At 38.0% G+C, this 18668-nt stretch overlaps 2 protein-coding genes across 5 annotated transcripts in view; one reads left to right on the top strand and one right to left on the bottom strand.

The window, feature by feature from the left end:
- Positions 1-437: 437 nt before the first annotated feature.
- Positions 438-11540, bottom strand: DIMT1 (DIM1 rRNA methyltransferase and ribosome maturation factor). Its single transcript, XM_054578399.1, has 12 exons — positions 11307-11540; positions 10882-10955; positions 9471-9557; positions 7431-7492; positions 7255-7348; positions 7120-7169; positions 5953-6076; positions 5726-5818; positions 4812-4876; positions 4095-4158; positions 2881-2987; positions 438-1446 (listed from the first exon to the last, which is right to left on the bottom strand). The coding sequence occupies exons 1-12, from the start codon at positions 11383-11385 to the stop codon at positions 1404-1406; spliced, it is 942 nt and encodes a 313-aa protein (XP_054434374.1). The 5' UTR covers positions 11386-11540; the 3' UTR covers positions 438-1403.
- Positions 11541-17517: 5977 nt separating this feature from the next.
- IPO11 (importin 11) overlaps positions 17518-18668 on the top strand; it is a 192386-nt gene continuing 191235 nt past the window's right edge. For all 4 annotated transcript variants that reach the window (XM_054578401.1, XM_054578402.1, XM_054578403.1 and 1 more), the window contains exon 1: positions 17518-17672. The gene's annotated coding sequence lies outside the window, so the exon portion shown is untranslated. The remainder of the gene's footprint in view (positions 17673-18668) is intronic.

Genomic DNA, 18668 nt, shown 5'->3' on the forward strand with positions numbered 1-18668 from the left:
CTCAGCAGTTACTAAAGCGTAGAGGGAAAGTGGAATTAAATCTTATAATCTTATAAGAATAGAGAGAATACAAAGGAATTTTGAGAAGTAGTTTTTGTGATATTTTTAAAAACATACTCAAGTATATTTAATACTTATATAACAAAAGTAGCTTGATGCAGCTATTTAAAAAATAATTTTTTCGATCTGGATTAAACAAAGTCTTTCTCAGTCTTGAAAGTGGATACCATTATTAATAAGTAACTAAGAACATACATTATTTTCATTATATAGAAATATTTTAATACATCACTTTGAAGCCAGACTTTAAAAAAACACATGTAGTTAAACAACTTCCCTTCTAGGTTCATTCAGTGTACCTTTGTTAAAATAATTTGGAATCACTCCTTTTAAATTAGGCATAAAGAAAGCCAAATATCAATGAAGCTATTTTTATTTCCTTATGTAAATAAAATAACCAGCATTATTTATAATTATTTAATAAAGGGCATTAACAATTACTATTACATTGATAATAACTTAAACATAGTAGCTAATTAAGACTTGCTTATGACAATTATTGAAATTCTCATCCACACATTTCAGAAATAGCTTAAAAGTAATTATCCAGAAGCTATAGAAATACTTGCAGGAAAATGACTGAGAGTTTTGATTTACAAAACCTTTGGAAATTTCGTTAAACCTATGACTGTCTCCTCACGAAAAAAAAATCATATAATTCATTTCACGCTGTAGTTGAGCATCCTCATTTTACAGGTAAGGAATCATGCTCAGAAGTAACATGTCTGCCACCAGATGGCCTCAGTAGCTGACGCAAGCTTACCCAGAGCCCAAGTAAATATGCTGATGTTACAGGCTAGCTAAAGTGGTAAGCAATGACAGACGTTGTGCAGGATAAACAGAACAAAATTAAAACATTTTAGGAAAATTGTTTTTGCTGTACACAAGAATAACAAGAAATGGTATGGGGAATATGTGACTCAGTTAAGCATATTTTAACTTTACACCTGAGGGACAAAGGCCTAAAGAGCTGAAAGTCTAAGGTCCTCAGAGTAATATATAACAGAAAATAGAAGAGTAACATCTTCATAAAATAACCTGTTAGAAATGGTAAGTTTAAAGGTATAGTTGTGCGTGTCTGCGGCTTTTGAACTTGAAGAATATTGTGTATAGATCGGTCCCTGGCCTATGTAAGATACTAAAAACAAACCCAAACCAAAAAAACTTGGGTACTTAAATTGACTTACTTAACTACCTTAGAAATTCAGAGTAATAACTGGTAACAACAGTAGTATTAAATAAAAAATAGTGTCCCAATGGAGAAGAGCATACTTCAGCTTCTTAAATTATTAAAAACATATAATTCCAGTTTCTTTTGAGTTTGAAAAATTCTGTCTTCAGACCTAAGAAAAATGGATACCTTCTGCATTGAATCCATGTAATAATCTGAAAAAAGAAACCAAAATGAAACGGTATTGAAAAGCTAATTTGTAACACTGAACTGTGCATATACCTCCCATACTATGAATTCTAAAACAAACACATCAGCAAACCTATGAAGCTCACCCACTCCTAACACTAGTCACTAAAGGAGAATTATTCATCAACAAAATTCATAAGACATATATTGGTTAAAACCACATCTTCTTAGTACTTCTTTTTGTCATAGCTTATATGTCTTGAATTTAACCCAGACCTAAGAGCTTATTAGTACTTGGTTCAACATGGTAAGTGAATAAGAACCTATTTGGAATTAGAGACAGAAGACAGATAGAGCTAATCTTACGTATATGTCTATTCCTCTCTGAACTCACTGTTACCCAAGTTTAAATCTGTATACCTATATACTTAATCAGATCCTAGTTAGCAAACTACATATACTTAGTAATCTTGAAAGAAATTTGGTGAGAATGAAAGAAATTAAGATGAAATATTTCTATTTAGACCTGAGATTATTTTTAGGATGGCTTGTAAGGATAGGTCAAGATGGGTTAAAATGTTTAAAAAAGGAAGATAGGTACTTATGAATAATATTCAACTCCTAGGATTAACATCTAATACTGACTCAGTAGTATCACTAATCTACCAATATAAAATATAAACCCTGTTTGTCTCAGTTATGTAGAACTGTCCCCAGCTTTGAAAAGTTAAACCAATCAATGACCTTTGTAATAGTCTACCCTTATTTCTTATTCAGCCCCTAGAATATCGAAGCTTTAAAAATAAATCAGCTGAAAAGGCTAAAACTGCAGTTAAGTGATTAGTTTATTAGTTAGGAAATCAGTGTTAAGGGATTAAAAACAGTGAGTACAGGTTAATAATTACCTGGGTAATTTAAATCTTCCTCTGCTTTCATGCATATTAATTGTATAACTCAAGGGAAACAAATTTTGGTGTATACTGCCCAGATAATTACAAAACAAGTAACTACTAAATGAGTTAGAAATGATAATCAGATGTTTGTAACACTATTTCAAGCGTAGGGTCTATTTAACAATAGCTATGCCCAATAGAAAAAAAAAATGAGGCCCAACTGTGATAATTTTGCCTTATAAGCTACTTGAAGAGACACACTACTGGCTATCAATGGGAGGAGTCAGGGGAGGGGATCAGAGCGGAAGAGCACGCACACCACGACACACACTGACTTAGAGGCTATCTCCAGGCTACGACTGTTAATTTACTACTGCTCTTAAAATGTACATTCTGCTGCAGCTAACTAGCCTCCATCTTCTACACCAAATACTATTCCATGCCACGGAAGTGCTATGCAATAACTCCCAGGTAGCACCTTACACCACTCAGAAGCCTTTAAGTTTCTAATCTGAAGGTGCCACAGTAAAGAAATGTAAACACTTAGGAAAAGAAAATTGTAATTACCTGATAAAGTCATCTATGTCCATGGAACGGGCCCGCTTGTCACTAAAACCTGTGCTGGTTAGGACTTGCTGTATTTTATCTGCTATGCTGAAATCTTCTGGTATAATCTATCAAGATTCAGAATAAATGAACCACATATATTTAATGAAGTCACCTTGACTCTTTTTTTTTTTTTTTAGATCAGTAAGTCATAAAATAGTCACCATGTGTCCAGGACAGTTTAGAAAGCCTGTTTGTGCAGATAAAACTTGGATCTCTAAGTGACTGATCTTCAGCACATAACAAAGACTTAAAAGACCTTGAATTAGTTAATCAGGTATACTGCCCTCTTTTTTAAATATTCTAACACTTTTGGGCTTCACAAAATACTTCATAAAATAATTAAGAGCTGTAAACTAAATTTTAGAGCAATTCTTTAAAATAACTCATTTTCTTGGCACAAATCTCACTTTACCAGCTTAATTTTTCTGTTAAGAGATGGTCTCTCCGGCCCTTAAGGAATATTAAATATATCATACTTCACATTTTTCATCCAAATATTTTTATCTAGCTTAATATTTTCTTGGGTAATGTTTAATGACTTTGTCCATAAAATAAATGGAGCTAGCAATGTGGTACATTAAACCACATAAGATCTGAGTCCAAAAATAGAAAATTAGCTTTTACCTGTTCAATTAATTTGAAAGAATAAGTTATCACATAGTCACTACATATGGATATGTGTATGTATGCTCCAGACACAAAACTGGTTAAAGGAAATGTTGCACTGATAATGATAGGCATGAAGCTCAACCAGAAATCTATTCAGTCTATAATCAATATCTGGGTATTAAAAAGTTACTGAGAAATGGCAATTTAAGTTTGTAATTGCTATATGAGCAACAAACAAGAAGGAATGACCACAATTATTTTAAGCTGAGCAAGCTGCACATGCCTAAACCTCTGAGGAAATTATGATTCAGTTGAATCTCTGTATGCCCAAAAGAACTGTTAGTGGTTAAAGAAGACAGAGTGGAGTAATCAAGGTTGCTCAAAACTGTTCCACAGAATATACATCAGCACTGACCTCTTAAAATTGTGCTAGTTATATATATTACATACTGTTTCTTAAGTATCTTATGAAGTGTACAAAATTAAAGAATCTTTTAGTGATAGATAAATAAGGGAAATTTTAAGACAACAAATCATTGAAATCACAAACATTTTCTGCTTACAGTATTATGGACTGAACAGTGAATTCTGTAGTTTTTTTCCAATAGCTGTTGTACTGCACTTGACCTGTAGCATAAATGACATCACTATTATTATTCAAAAAGTTAGAGATTATCAATAATTTCAGTTTATGATAAGATTAAATCTGTGTTTCATATGGTAAAATTAAGAAACCAAAAGAGGTGTTGAATACTTATGAAACAATTACAAACTACATAGTTACATTTTAAAAGTAAGGAAAGTCCTAATAAACATCTCAAATTTTTCAGGAAATTCTAGACTCTCCACAAACCACCACCAACCCTTCCCCCACCTTAAAATTATAATCATGGCTTTCACTTCTCTTTTACCTTATGCCCCAAAATGCTGTTACATTTTTCCACCTTAATAAAACTAAATGAATCATACACAAATGTGGAAGGGGTTCATCATCACTCCATTTTTCCAAAGAAAAACTAGGCAAATGTGTGGTCAGTTTCCCGCCCCCTGCCGCTCCCCACCCCCGCCCCAATTTACCAAAAAGACCTTATCTAATTCCCAACTCTAGGAACTTTCTACATTAAATTCTCCTGCCTCCCAAAGTACAAAATCAGTTAAAAAGGTAAAGTGTGTCTGGACCTTATGCTTAGGCTATCTGTTCACGAGAAGAACCAAACCCTAGCAGTTTGCACAGTATCTGGAACACAGGTACTTCATACATTATAAACTAGAATACTTACTTAAATGCAGCAGACAATGTCTTGTTTTTCCTAACAAAGGTGATCCTTACTAGGCCATCCCATTCCTGAAACAGAAGATGGATATTTTTTTAGAAAATATCAAACTTCTTACCTAGGCCTGCTAGGTATTATTTTGTCTCGTAATATATAAAACTGGATGGAACCTTCTGGAGTGATAAAAATGTTCTTTATCTTGATTTGGCTGACACATATGCAAAAGTAAGTATATACTTTTTTGAACTTTCGTATACCTCACTGAATATTTTATCCTCAGTTCTAAAAATTAGAAAAAAATAACATAAGTGTTCCACATCTGAACAAAAAACAATACAGCATTTTGGCATCTGGCATCTGTTATTTTCAAAAAACATGATTCAGAACAAACATGATTTAAAATATATCCTGGGCAATACACCTAAACCTCCTTGAAAGGGTAATTGACAAACTGCTCCATTTACCACCAGTTATTGACCACAAAAGTAATGATTTTATTCAAAGAGATTGCAGTATGGCTTTACATCAAGTGATCTGGCTTCCTTCTCTTAAATTGCAAAGCTAGAATTTTGATGAAAAAGTGTTACCCATAATACTAGTCTAACAACTAGTTTCACTTTATCTTGTTTTCCAAGTCTTATTCAAATAGAGACACATTTTCCATAGCTATAATCTCTAGGAAAATGCAACGGCATTCTAATCTTTTTACCTTTTGCAAACATTTTCAGTGCACTTTTGTGGTCTTCCCAACAATCTTGACTCAAATTATTCCCTCTACTCCATCAGAAGGATGTATCATAATTAACATTTTTCTGTTAAGACATTTAGATTCAGTATTTTTCTGCTGCTACAGACACACATCTTCCAGTTTGGACATTTTTTTTCCCCCTTTATTGAATGACCTAGTATTTTAATCTCACCTGAAAATTGATAGGTGGTGGTGGATTCTTAGGTTCTATTCTTACAACACTGGATTCCACTTTTGGTGGTGGTCTGAAGTTATTCTTCCCAACCTGTTAATCAGAAAATGTTTAAGTAGTCCTCTCAAAAATAACTTAATTAGTAATCAAATATGCTATCCTCGCAGAAGACACAACTGGATGCTCAGGATGAGTTAAGTCACATTATTTCAATAATAGTCACTTACTTTCATTAGATGGTCCACACGTGCTAACAGCTGTGTATTAATTGAGAGTCTGCAGTACAACTTATCTCCAGGTTTTGCAACAAGCCTAAGAGCAAACTCTCTTTGAAACATAAGTATTGCACATCTGAAGACAGCAGAAAGGAATAAGAAAAATGGTTACTTTCAGCTATAAATGTGTTTGAACTTCAACAGATTTTCTTGGGTAGGAAACAGCAAAGGAATGTCCGCAGTTCTTGGCAATTAGCCCAGCTGGTTAAAAGGCTGAACACTCAACCTTAGCTTTATTACAGAATGTTCCAATTGGTTTTTTCAATTTATAATGACTGTACCCCTCATCCCTTGCTAACATATGCCCTCAATGATCAGATGAGCAAGTATTTCAGTATTTCAGATCAGCACTAGTCTATATCACCCCTTCTGGGCAAAGACAAATCACATTCATGGGGTAACAGATATCTTTACAGAATTGCTGAACAAGGTTGTGAAATCATTTTTCTCCAGATAAAAGGACGTGGGTTTTATTTTTTCAGTCAGCAAGCAATGGGAAGATTTTTGGAGACTCTTAAACATAAGATCATCTTCAAAGCTGGGTTTCTATTTGAAAACTTTTTTGACTACAAGTCACACTAAGAAATACATTTGACATTGCAACCCAGGTAACACACAAAAAAACTTTTGTAAAACTATAATCACCTGGGCCACATGTACTTAATACCCTCAGATATATTCTATTCCATGCTATTAAAAAAAAAAAAAAGTCATGGCCCACTGAATTGATTTTATAATCACTAAGGAGTTTTTGACTTGCAGTTTTGAAAACGATTGTTATAGACTATACTAGTAACAACTAAGGTAGCCACTGAAATTGTGTAGACACGAGACAATGAAAAGTCTAACCTAGGTTAATGGCTTAGAGGATGGGAAACTAGGGAAGGGTCGTCTGGTCTCAGAAGCAGGACTTACACTACACCTCCCCCAAATAACTGTCAACTTAAAAAAGAAAGAGAAGGAGAGAGAAAGACCTCCACACAAATGGATATTTTCTACAAAAACAAATTGTCCAGTAGTTTTTTAATTGAACTAAGTTGCATCTTTGGCTTCTGTGTTCATGGCCTAAACTGTCTGTCTTCCTAAAATTTGGCAGTCACTTTGGTATTTGTCACAAACCTGAAAAAAGGACGGTGCAGCAACAGCTTGAAGACAAAAGGAGATGAGATCTGGAAGAGAATTAACTAGTTATTTCTGGGAAAGACACACCAGGGAAATATTTAATATAATGTTTCTGACAATTTGAAAACATACCTGATAAGGCAAATTTGCCACACATGCATCAAAGAATGGCAAATCTGTTTTCAACACATCACCCACCATTACTTGAAGCTTGTTGGCCAGAGGTCTGATAGTAAGAAAAACATAATTAAAAAACAATGTTGTTTCATGAGTTTGAAATGCGCTTTAATTCTATTCTGAATACTCACGTGCCCTGAACTCTTTTGTGCAGTTCAGCTACTAGCCTTGGGTCAAGTTCACAGGCAATTACCTAAATTTAAAAAAAAAAACAAAACTTTTTTTAAGAGTAGTTACGGAGTATAAAACTTTTCTTATCTCAATAGTAACTCCTACATGATTTGTATGAATTAAACTTCTTTTTCCCAATTCTATCACCAATATTCCTTCAATTGTTCTCTACCATTTCAAACAACAGAAAACACCACCATGCAGAATTGTGGTCAGCTGGAGAGCTCTACCCAAATAGTTGACAGAATTATCATGCTCCTCTAGCTCCATGATTTAGCACTGAACAGAAGATGAAAAATACACAAGTCTGTGTAGTAAATGTTCTAGTCAGAAGCATACAAAACTGCTGCTAGAATGAGTACACCATTTCTCTCATCTACTAAGTCCACAGTACACAGAATAGATAATTTCTGAAGTAAATGTAAAGGGATACCAGGTAAGGCTGAAATGGTAATTTTAACCCACTATCAGCTGATGTTTAATGACTTGCAGAAAGACCATGTCTACAGAGTGGATATATGTGCCACTTAGTCTGCTTGGCTCTTGGTCCCTTTCTCCAGCTTTACCTGTGCCCCAGAGAGTGCTGAGGTCCCGCTCCCTTGCCCTTTGCCCTCCCTTGCCCTTCTGGTTGGGATTGGCCAGTGAGAGGGAGCCAGAATCACAGGGCACAAGAACAAAGGTTGAGTATTTCCTAAGGCCGGCCCATGCCTTGCAGGTGTTCTGACTGTGGCTGTGTTCTCCTGTCAGTGGCCCCTGTGCAGTGGCTCAGTAACACAGTCCCCTCCTCTTGCCCCTTGAGTCCTTTGAATGTTAACCGTTCATTACCTGCTATTCCTAGTCCCTGGGTCTTTCACTATACTTACCAGTTCCTTTTAACCTCATTCCCACCATTAAAAAATATCAATTTGTTAATAGTCTCTTCATTAAACTCTCTTCAAATAAGTGCTTTCAAATGTGCTACCTATTCTCACCAGAGGACACAAAAATAGTTCCGTCTAATTAGACACTGGGTCAGCCATGAGACAAAGAAGGTACCAGCAGCGGCCACATGACACCCCAAACTCAGAGTCCTGTGTTCCAGCTCTTCAGATCTCCCCTAAAGTTCTAGGCTCCGATAACTCCAACAGTCTTATTTTGCTTCTCTGAAGCCTAGGGATGATAGCTGCTCTTTGCAAGCATTATTCTTGGATTACCTCAATGTTCTCGTTTTATTATTTCAATCCTGTAACAACCACATAACCAATCCCTATACTAATTTCCCTGTCCTGAAATTATCTAATGTGGTTTCTTTTTCTGACTGATATATCCCCTATTTCCTTTCAATCCATTTTTATTTTTTAAAGCTTTTATTTCTCTATTTCTAGGGAGAGGGGAAGGGAGGGAGAAAGAGCGGGAGAGACACATCATTGTGTGGAGCAACATCGACTGTTTGCCTCTTGTACATGCCCGAACCAGGGACTGAGCCTGCAACCCAGGCATGTGCCCTGACCGGAATACAACCGGTGACCTTTTGCTTTGCAGGACAACACCCAACCAACTGAGCCATACAGAGCTAGGCTCTTTTAATCCATTTTTAAAAATTAAGATATAGTTACATATAATACTATATTAGTTTCGGGTGTGCAACATAATGATAACATGTATATACTCCAAGATAAGACTAGTTAACATTCATCACCACAGTTACAAATTTTTTGTTTTATGATGAAAACTTTTAAGATCTACTCTCTTAGCAACTTTAAAACATACAGTACAGTACTGTTAATTATAGTTACCATGCTGTCCATTACATTCTCAGGTATTTTGTATTTTATAAATGGAAGTTTGTACCTTTTGACCACTTTTACCTATTTCACCCATATTTTCTAAGATAAAGTTTCTAACAAAGGATTAAGAATTCCTGTTAAAATAATAGTAATTAATTAAAATAGACATATTTGTAAGCCACATGAGCTTATACACATAATTGTTTCTGATATCAAACATAAAATCCCTTTTACCTTTTTTGCCTTTTCTAGCAACTTAACAGTCATATTGCCAGTTCCAGGTCCAACTTCCAGCACAACATCAGTTGGTCTTAAGGCAGCCTGAAAATAACACAACCAAACAACCACTTTAGCTTTACTGGCATATCTGAACACAGAGTTTAATTTATACCTGAATATCTTTGCTAGAAAGTGCTCAGTTAAAAGATTTTATTCTAAGTCTATTATTAGGAATTCCTTCATAATCTATATGCTTAACAAAATTATCAAACATTTAGTTCAAGAGGAAATCTGATGCCTAGCCTAACTTAGGGCAATAGTTAGGAGTCAGAAAAGCAGAATAGCCCTGGCTGCCTAGCTCTGTCGGTTAGAGCATCATCCTGATACACCAAGGTTGTGGGTTTGATCTGGGTCAGGGTGCATACAAGAATCAACCAATGAATGCAACGGTGAGTGGAACAAATCGATATTTCTCTTTCTCTCTCTCTAAATCAATACATAAATTTTAAAAATTAAAAAAAAAAAAGCAGAACAGCAGCTCTTTCTGGGAATCGCATTCTACTTTCTACCTTGTAAATGATTTCAATAGCATCTTGCCACCAACTTTGTAATCAATAAATTTAAAGTGGAAAGGAATGTATACAATGACCTTGCATGAAAGCCATAGCATGGCTGTACCAGGGTTTCTCAATTCTCAACCCATGTAGTTTTCAGGGACGCAGGAGTAACCAGAAATTGTACACAATAGGAGTGTCTGTATGTACACAGCTGTGGTATTCTGAGTCCACAGTTCTTATCAGTTGCTCAAAAGAATCCGTGAGCTAAAAATGTTAAAAAGCTAGGCCCACACTCATTTTATAAATAACAGGAAGATGAGATCCTTTCATTGTGTAATGCTCTTTCCACAGCTCCAGGATGCTTCCTTTGTAGCAATAAAATTAATTTGCACCTCCTATTTATCATGTCCTAGCACCCAATCATCCAAAACAATAAGGGAACATCAATAACCCATACAGGAGGGATACTCCAAAGAGTTTATTTGTGTAACAGGATTATATAAGTTTCTCTGGGGGAATAAAATTCCTAAGATGTCTGTTTAGACATATGTTTAGGCTCTGGAATAAATAAAAACTAACAGTCATAGATGATGCCTAGAAAAAGTGATTGGGGAATAATAATAGTCAGAAATTGAATGAATGTCCAGCTACGAAGTAAACAACCTATGGAAAGAAGAACTTGGAGCCAGTAGAAATCCAGACCCACAGAGTGACGCAAATCATGGCAAAGACGGCTTGTGAGACCTAGACAATTCTGTTCATTCAAGTCTTTATAGAGCATCTATTTTGTGCTAGGCATTCTCTCAGCGCTTAAATATTCCTAATAATAATTACCCAATAACTCTCTCCCTTTCCTTTTCCACACCCACCTTATCGATAATGCTGTTAACAATGAGAGGGTTTTTCAAAATGTGCTGCCCAATCCCCGTTTTGAACATGAGTCCTGAAAGAAAACATGAAACAGCCTTCATTATCCAACTAATATTCGACAGATATTAGACCGTCCCGGAGAAGAAAGCAGGTTGACAGGCTGAATATTTCTACACAAACGAGAGGCACCAACGTCATACTTGGAGCCGGGATTGATACACTAAGTCCACCCCTTCTTTAGGAAGGAAGCCAGAGACAGAGAGCAGGGCCTGCAGCCGGCGCCCCCTGAATCCCGAGATTTGCGCACTCCGCGGGCACGGGTCCTGACCAGCCTCACTGCCCCAGCCCAGAACTCGGTCCGAGCCCCAGGCTTGGTCCTGCCGGAAAACCTAACCTGACCTCAGCTCCCGCGTGGCTTACCCACCTCCAGCGCTCTTCAGCTCGCTGCGCTGTAGTTGCCGATCCCGGCGGCGGCCGCTCGCCCCTGACTTGATCTTCGGCATCCCTGCAGGCAGCCGTCCCACAAGTCCGGAAAGTCAGCGAGGACCAAAGCAGACTACCCAAGTCTCCGCACCACGTGGGAATTATGATCCGCACCTACCACCCCACTCTCACCGGGGTAGGGGAGGAGGGAGGGAAGGAGCCAACCCCCGTTCTCCTTGGGCTCCGCCCCCAGGAAAAGGACCGACTTTGGAGCCCAGTGGCCGCCGGGCATTGTAGTCACGAGCTGCAGGAAAGCCCACCTCTTGGGAGCCTACAGATCCCAGAAGACACCGCGATTTCAATTTTTGAATTTGGGATTGGCTAGTTTGGAAGTGGGGCGTGGCCTGTCCTAAAGCGCAGAATTAATTAATTTGATTTTGGTCTGGTACTCTGGGGATTGTAGAGGAGGTTTAAGTTATATAATGCAATTATGCCTTGTGGATTCTTTATCAGGCCAGAATCTGAGGTCACTGATGTCGAAAGGTTTCTTTCTGTCACGTACATCGCTCCTGTTTTTCAGCACTTGATGGAGTGGGAAACCCGGTATCTTGGGATGAGGCGTTTGCTCTTTTGGGGAGTGAGTTCTCTGCTTCTCGCGTTGTGGAAAATAATTCCGAGAATATATTAAGTGTCTAGTTCCACAAGAGCTAATAGTTGCTTCGCTTCCTTTTGTGCCATGTCATTCTCCCTAAGTGTTCACTGAGCTCCAGATGTTTATTAAATACTGCTTGGTGATGGAGATTCAAAGTTAAGTAGGAAACTGCTCTTCTCAAAGTGTATTCCATCTAAAGAGACCAAAAAAAAAAAATTCCTAAATTCAGTAAATGTGGTAGTTGGTATTAACTGGGTATTGTATTAGGACAGTATATCGAATCATAAGCTCATGAGTACTAGGTCGATGTTTGTTTTGCCTGTCTGAGCAATGGCTTCGGCTTTTAATGTTTCGGTTTGTACCCTATTTTTCCTTGAAGAAGTTTTTTTTTCTGTTACTACCTAAGCTGACTCTTCCCTTTGCAATTAATTGCGTGCATTCCCAAGCCTTCGTCTTTCTTTGCTGTAATCTTAACTCAGGAGAAAATTCATGTATTCTGGTAGCATCTTCAACTACCTATTTCATTCTGGAGCATCTAGTGTGCCAGCCCCTGTGTCAAATGTTAGGAACAAAAAGATGAACATGACATGATTCCTGCTTTTAAAGAACTTTCTGTCAAGATGGAGACATGCAAATAATTGCAATAATGGAAACATTTCCTCATCAATTAGGTACCGGGTGCTTTAGTTACATTATCTCATTTAACACTTTCAAACAGTTCTCTGAAATAGGTCTTATGTCCATTTTATAAATGAGAAAATTGAAGGACAAAAAAGTTTAATACCTTGCTAAAGATCATACAGTAAAGATGACAGCCTCATCTTGAATCTAGGTCTGTATTCCAAATATTGCTTTAAAAAAAGATATGATCATAGCACTATGGTTACTACATGAGGAAATTAAGGGATATTTTCAAAATAAAATATTTGAGCCTTTTTTAAAAAAAGATTTTATTTATTTATGTTAAGAGAGGGGAAGGGAGGGTGAAGGAGAGAGAAACATCAATGTGTGATTGCCTCTCTCGCGCCCCTGCTGGGGACCTGGCCTGCAACCCAGGCATGAGCCCTGACTGGGCATTGAACTGGTGACCCTTTGGTTTGCAGGCCGGTGCTCAGTACACTGAGCCACACCAGACAGGGGAGAGCCAAGTTTTTATTTTATTTTTTATATATAGTTTTCCCTTTATTAAGAAGTTTTTAAATATATATATATATATTTTTTTTATTTTTCCAAGCTGCGTCTTTAAAGGACAAACAAAAGTTAGTGGATAAAAGTGGATTGAGTGCTTGTATACAAACCGAAAGGTCACTTGTTTGATTCCCAGTGTAGGGCCCAGGCCTGGGTTGTAGGCGGGGACCCCAGTTGGGGGCGTGCTTAAGGCAACCAGTCAATGTATCTCTCACACACAGATGTTTCTCTCTTTCCCCATCCCTTCCCTTATCTCTCTTAAAAAAAAATAGCCAAAGGAAAGTTGGGACTTCAAAGGGAAAAGCACTAACTAAGCCTAGATATAGAGATGTTTAAGGAAGAAAAAGAAACTTGTATAGCCAAGGAATAAGTAGGTAAGGTAAATTTGGATTTATTGTGAAGGAGCTAAAATGTTACGCTAAACACATTGTCCTCACTGCACTCCTCCAGGCTGTGGGAACTGCTAGAGACCACACAGCAGTGTAGAGACATTCATGGGCTCCACATTTCCCTGGGTTCCAAACCCTGCCTTGCCCCTCTTCTTGAATTCCCTCTAATTTTCCTCTTCCATTCACCATAAAGGATCTTTAAACCTTCTTAATTCTTCTCATTCCTCTTTCTTTACCACCTCTGCAGTTCCTCAGCAGAAGACCTTGCCTTTTATGTCACAGAAGGAATGCAATATCACCTTAAGGATATTCCCGTCTTCCCTGGGTCACTGTTCTACACAGTGGAAGTGCAGCAATGAGCAAAATAAAGTGGAGCTTACATCCTACTGAGGAAAAAGAGAGATCATGGCCCTAGTAGAGTAGCTCAGTTGGTTAGAGCATGATTTAATACCCAACGTTGCAGGTTGTATCCCTGGTCAGGGCTCATACAAGAATCAACCAATGAGTGCATGGATAAGTGGAACAACAGATTGATCTCTCTCTCTCTCTCTCTCTCTCAATATCAATAAATTAAAAATTAAATAAAAAGCAGACATTATGTCTGGTGGTGATAAGTGTGAAGAAAAAAGCAAAGCAAAAGAGAAAGAGACCAACAAGGTGGGTGGGAGAGGCTATTTTGACAATAAGAATGGGAGCCAAATGATAATTTTCTTTTGGAGCATAATAGCAAGACCATCCTGGAAGAGGTCACATATTTTAAGCTACATAAACTAAATTGCTGCGGTGAATGAACACATTTAGTTTATGCAGAGACTAAACTGGCGTTTAGCTATGAACCTTGCTATCTGCATCAGAATTGTTCCCCCACAAAATTTATATATTGAAGCCCTAATCTCTAGTCCCTCAGAATGTGACTACATTTGGGGACAGGTCTTTAAAGAGGTGAGTAAATTAAAATGAGATCTTCAGGGTGTAACCTAATTCAATGTGACTGGTGTCCATGTGAAAGAAGGAAGTTTGGACAAAGAGACACCTGGGGTGTGCACATACAGAGGAAAGACCGTGTTAGGACACTGGGAGAACCCAGTGACCTGCAAGTCGAGAGCCCTGAGGAGAATCCAACTCTGCTGACACCTTGCTCATGGATTCCTAGCCTCCAGAATAGTGAGAAAATAAATTTCTGTCATGTAAACTACCCAGTCAGGGGGATTTTGTTATGGCAGCCTTAGTAAACTAATACAGAATGTAACAAAAATTCCCATTCCCAAGCCCCGGTCTAAAATTCTGGATCAGAGTAGGACTGGATCCTGGCAAATGCATTTTAACAGACCCTCTAGGAGATTCTGATTCGCAGGGAAGGTGGGGGATTCACTACTTTTTGCACTAAGACAGCAAGTGATAAATTTCTACAGAAGTGAAAAAAGATGAGGAGGGCTACCGTCATCAATACAGGGAAGTTGTTCTAATAATTGGGATCACACATTATTTTGGCCAAATTTCATACATTTTCTTTTTTCCTGTTCGCCAAGGCAGCATTCAGAAGTGAGACGATATTGGATGCACCATGGAGCCATGAGTCCTAGGGAATTGTGTGATGCTGGAATATGAGCTGTGATAAAGAAATATGCATTGGAAATTTATGCTGGAATGTATTGTCTTTGCACCTACAAATGGCTTAGTAATAATAAAAAATAATTTCATGCTTCTCTGGTTCATGTTTATATTCTTTATTAATTAAAAATAATTATTTTTCAATTTGGATGTGCACAATTGATTCATTGCCATTCTTTGAGTTTTAGGTTGTTAATAAAATGATCTTAACTTCAAAAAGAATTATAATAGCATTTGGTTTGATAGAAAAAGAGGCTTATTTACATTCACAGTATGCTTGAAATTATATTTTAAATGTGCTAGGGAATATAATGAATAAAAATACAATATTGTGAGAGAAGCCAATGTTTCTTTAATTTAGCATTTGCTTCATCAACTTTCTGCTTTCTCTTGTCAATTCTCAACCATTTTGGGGGGAAAGCACTGAATTTACACTTGTATTAATATTTTGAATGTATTCTGAACACATCCAATGATTATTTAATTTAAATTAATTTAAATATTTGTTTGCCTTTTTCTCCGAAGAACCTGTGAATATAAGACTGTAACAATGAAATGCAGTAATATGAGATTATTTATCCAACTATATATATTTGTTTTGTACAAATTATAAAGTATGTGACTAGATTATACATTCATAGTAGCTGAAGGAAGGACCTCCAAGTGAATCTTAATTTGGGGTCCTGAAATTTGTGTAGGCCTTATGCGCATTTTTCTAAGTTACAGCTTTCCTTAGAATTTCAAAAGATCCAGTATCCTAAATAGAAAAAATTTATTCTTCTAAACCAATTTCTTCATTTTAATTCAAATGAGGCTTTATTTTCTTTATCCCATATTCCTTATGGCCTTGTTATTTAACATGTGATCTGTGGACCAGCAGCATTGGCTTTAACTGGAATCTCATTAGAAATGAAGAATTTCCAGCCCCACTCAGACCAACTGAATTAGGATGTGTATTTTAACAAGATCCCCATGTGATTCTACGCACACTTAAAATTTGAGAAATCCTACCTTACCTTTCAGTAAAATCCGAAGATAAAATTAAGCCAAAAAGAAAAAGAAAAAAAGAAAAAAGAAAAAAAATCCCACAGTATCACCCAACCAGTGACAATCCCTGTAATAAAATATATAACATTTTGGCATATATTTATTTCCAAAAATGGAACCATCATAAACATAGTTTTGTTACTATCTCCTTTTGCAATGCATTGTTAATGTCTTAACATGTCAACAAATACATTGCCACATAATTTTTAATGGCAAATACGTATTTTATTTCATATGCATGCTTCATGATTTAATCATTCATTTCTTGCAGTAATTAAGGTAAATTTTATATTTTCACTTTTAAAAACAGCCCTGTGGTCCTGGGCAGTGTTGCTCAGTTGGTTGGGGCATCATCCTGTGGTGGGTTCCATTACAGGTCAGGGCACATGCCCAGGTTGGGAGTCCTCTCCAGGGTCAGAAAATAGGAGAAGCAAAACATAGATGTTTCTCTCTCATACCATGTTTCTCTCCCTCTCTTTCCGTCTCTTCCAAAATCAATAGGCATGTTTTGGGTGAGGATAAAATACAAACAGCCCTATGAGATGAACGTTTTGATAATGCAGGACTTATGATTGACTGGTTCAATTCTTAATACAGTCACTAGCTGTGTGACCTTTGGCCCCTCTGTGCTTTTGTTTATTTACCTGTAAAATGGGCATAATAAAAATCACCTCATAGCGTTGACTTGAGGATTAAAATATATAATTCATATAAAGATCTTAGGACTGTATCTGGCACATACTAAATGCTCAATAAATGTTATCTACTATTATTAATCTATATGAACACTTACGTATTTCCTCGGAACTCAATTCTAAAATTAAGAAAACTTACGTCACTAAGCTAGCAGCAGAAGCAGGGAAAACTGGACTTCCTTTTTAACCTTTCCCCACCCTTTCTATCGTTCTGGAGTAGAGCGCCCATAAAGTTTAAGATATTAAAAAAATAAGAGGATTATTTTAATAACTCTTCTCTGCAGAGACGGACCCTCAAAACAATGCAGTTTAGCAGCTAATATCTAGAATAGGGAAGGGAAGATGGTTCTGATTTAAGCTTCAATCAACTCGGGAGAAAATTGATTTTTCCGGGAGCTAGGAAACCGGGACCTATGGTTTCCATGGTTACAAATCCCGCTGAGCCCAGGCTCCTGGCTCTCTATACTGCGCAAGCGCATACTGCTGATTTAGCCGTCCGGCGCCTTAGGTTTCGAAGGGAAAGCCCCTCCCTCCTCTTACCTCCGTCGTCCTATCGCCGCTTCTCTTTGCCAATTCCACGAGGTGTGGGAGTCTGTGACGTAATATTCGAGCGTCCGCATCGTTTAGAGCTGCGACGCTGAACATGGCGCGTTCCTAGAAGCGGCTTTCGGCATCGGTAGGCGGAGGCGTGTGGGCTGCAAGCGTGGGGCGCGGGACCAACCGACGCCGCTTCGTGTTGGGGAGTCGAAGCAGGAGAGCCGGGCTACACCGGACGGAACCAAGAGGTGAGACCCCGGCTTGGGAGCCCTAGAGCGCACGCGAGTAGAAGGGAAGGAGTGTGTTGGGCAGCGGAGACCTGTGAGGCCGGGAAGGAACGTGGGGCTACTGAGAGGTGAGGGATAGTAGTGGCGAGACGAGGGCCTGTAGACTTGGCTTTTTGCGTAACCATAGGAACCTTTGGGAGCTCCCAGGCAGCCCGGAGCGGCAAGCGTGGTTATGGAGGAGTCGGGGTGCCAGACGGCAGACACTGAGTGCCAAGATGGGGAGATCGTAGGGTGCCCGTTGTGGCTGCGGTCGAGGACGGGGGGCGGGGGTGCATTTGCCCTTGGGGGATAGAGAGACCGTGGTCTTTAGTATAAAGCCACGGCATAGTGTTATTGCACACACGACACTGCTGCGGCTAGCAGTGAAAGCTTTAAGGAAACATTAGACCCCTGCTAGCCTTCAGTGAACTAGTAAAGGAAGTTACACATTTTCGGAGAGGACCTGCTCGCAGAGGTATGGCCGCCAAAGCTCAAGCCCATCGACTTCTGCAGCTTTATATTTGAGGATATTTGTGATTCAGCAAAACTATTTGCAGCCCATTGGTTTTGTCATTTTTCTTTAGTTTTTTTTTTTCTGTGACATGGTGATTGAGGGAAATATTATTTTGAAGTGATTTGACTAAATAGCTAGGACAGGTAGATTGTCCACTAGTGCCAAGATTGCTATTGAGATACTCCCTCCCCACCCCAGTTTAAAGGAGCTCCGTTGTAGTTTGGTAGTGTCCTTGAAATGTGGTTATTTTTTCAGAAAGGAGTAAGGAAGATCATTTTACAATCATAGATTTCCACCATCCCTTGGATAGGGTGTTCACTCCTACATTTTCATGTTATTTCAAATTTCTCTATTTAGTACAGAGGCTTCAAGTTAAGGACAGATTGACTCTGCAATGTATGTCATCCATTGCATGACACGTTTTCTTACATCTTTCGTCACTGAGTAAGATTTCTGTAAAATTA

This window comes from Pteronotus mesoamericanus, unplaced genomic scaffold (genome assembly GCF_021234165.1).
Source record: "Pteronotus mesoamericanus isolate MK-2021 breed Mesoamerican mustached bat unplaced genomic scaffold, CSHL_Meso_final contig_50, whole genome shotgun sequence".
Lineage (NCBI taxonomy): Eukaryota > Metazoa > Chordata > Mammalia > Chiroptera > Mormoopidae > Pteronotus > Pteronotus mesoamericanus.

What these genes read in the sequence shown, in the direction of transcription:
- DIMT1 (XM_054578399.1), bottom strand. Translation starts at nt 11,385, where the DNA reads ATGCCGAAGATCAAGTCAGGGGCGAGCGGCCGCCGCCGGGATCGGCAA. An exon ending in TGGCAAATTTGCCTTATCAG is followed by an intron (nt 7,170 to 7,254) that starts GTATGTTTTCAA and finishes ATTCTCTTCCAG; the next exon opens with ATCTCATCTCCTTTTGTCTT. An exon ending in GACATAGATGACTTTATCAG is followed by an intron (nt 1,447 to 2,880) that starts GTAATTACAATT and finishes TTCTTTTTTCAG; the next exon opens with ATTATTACATGGATTCAATG.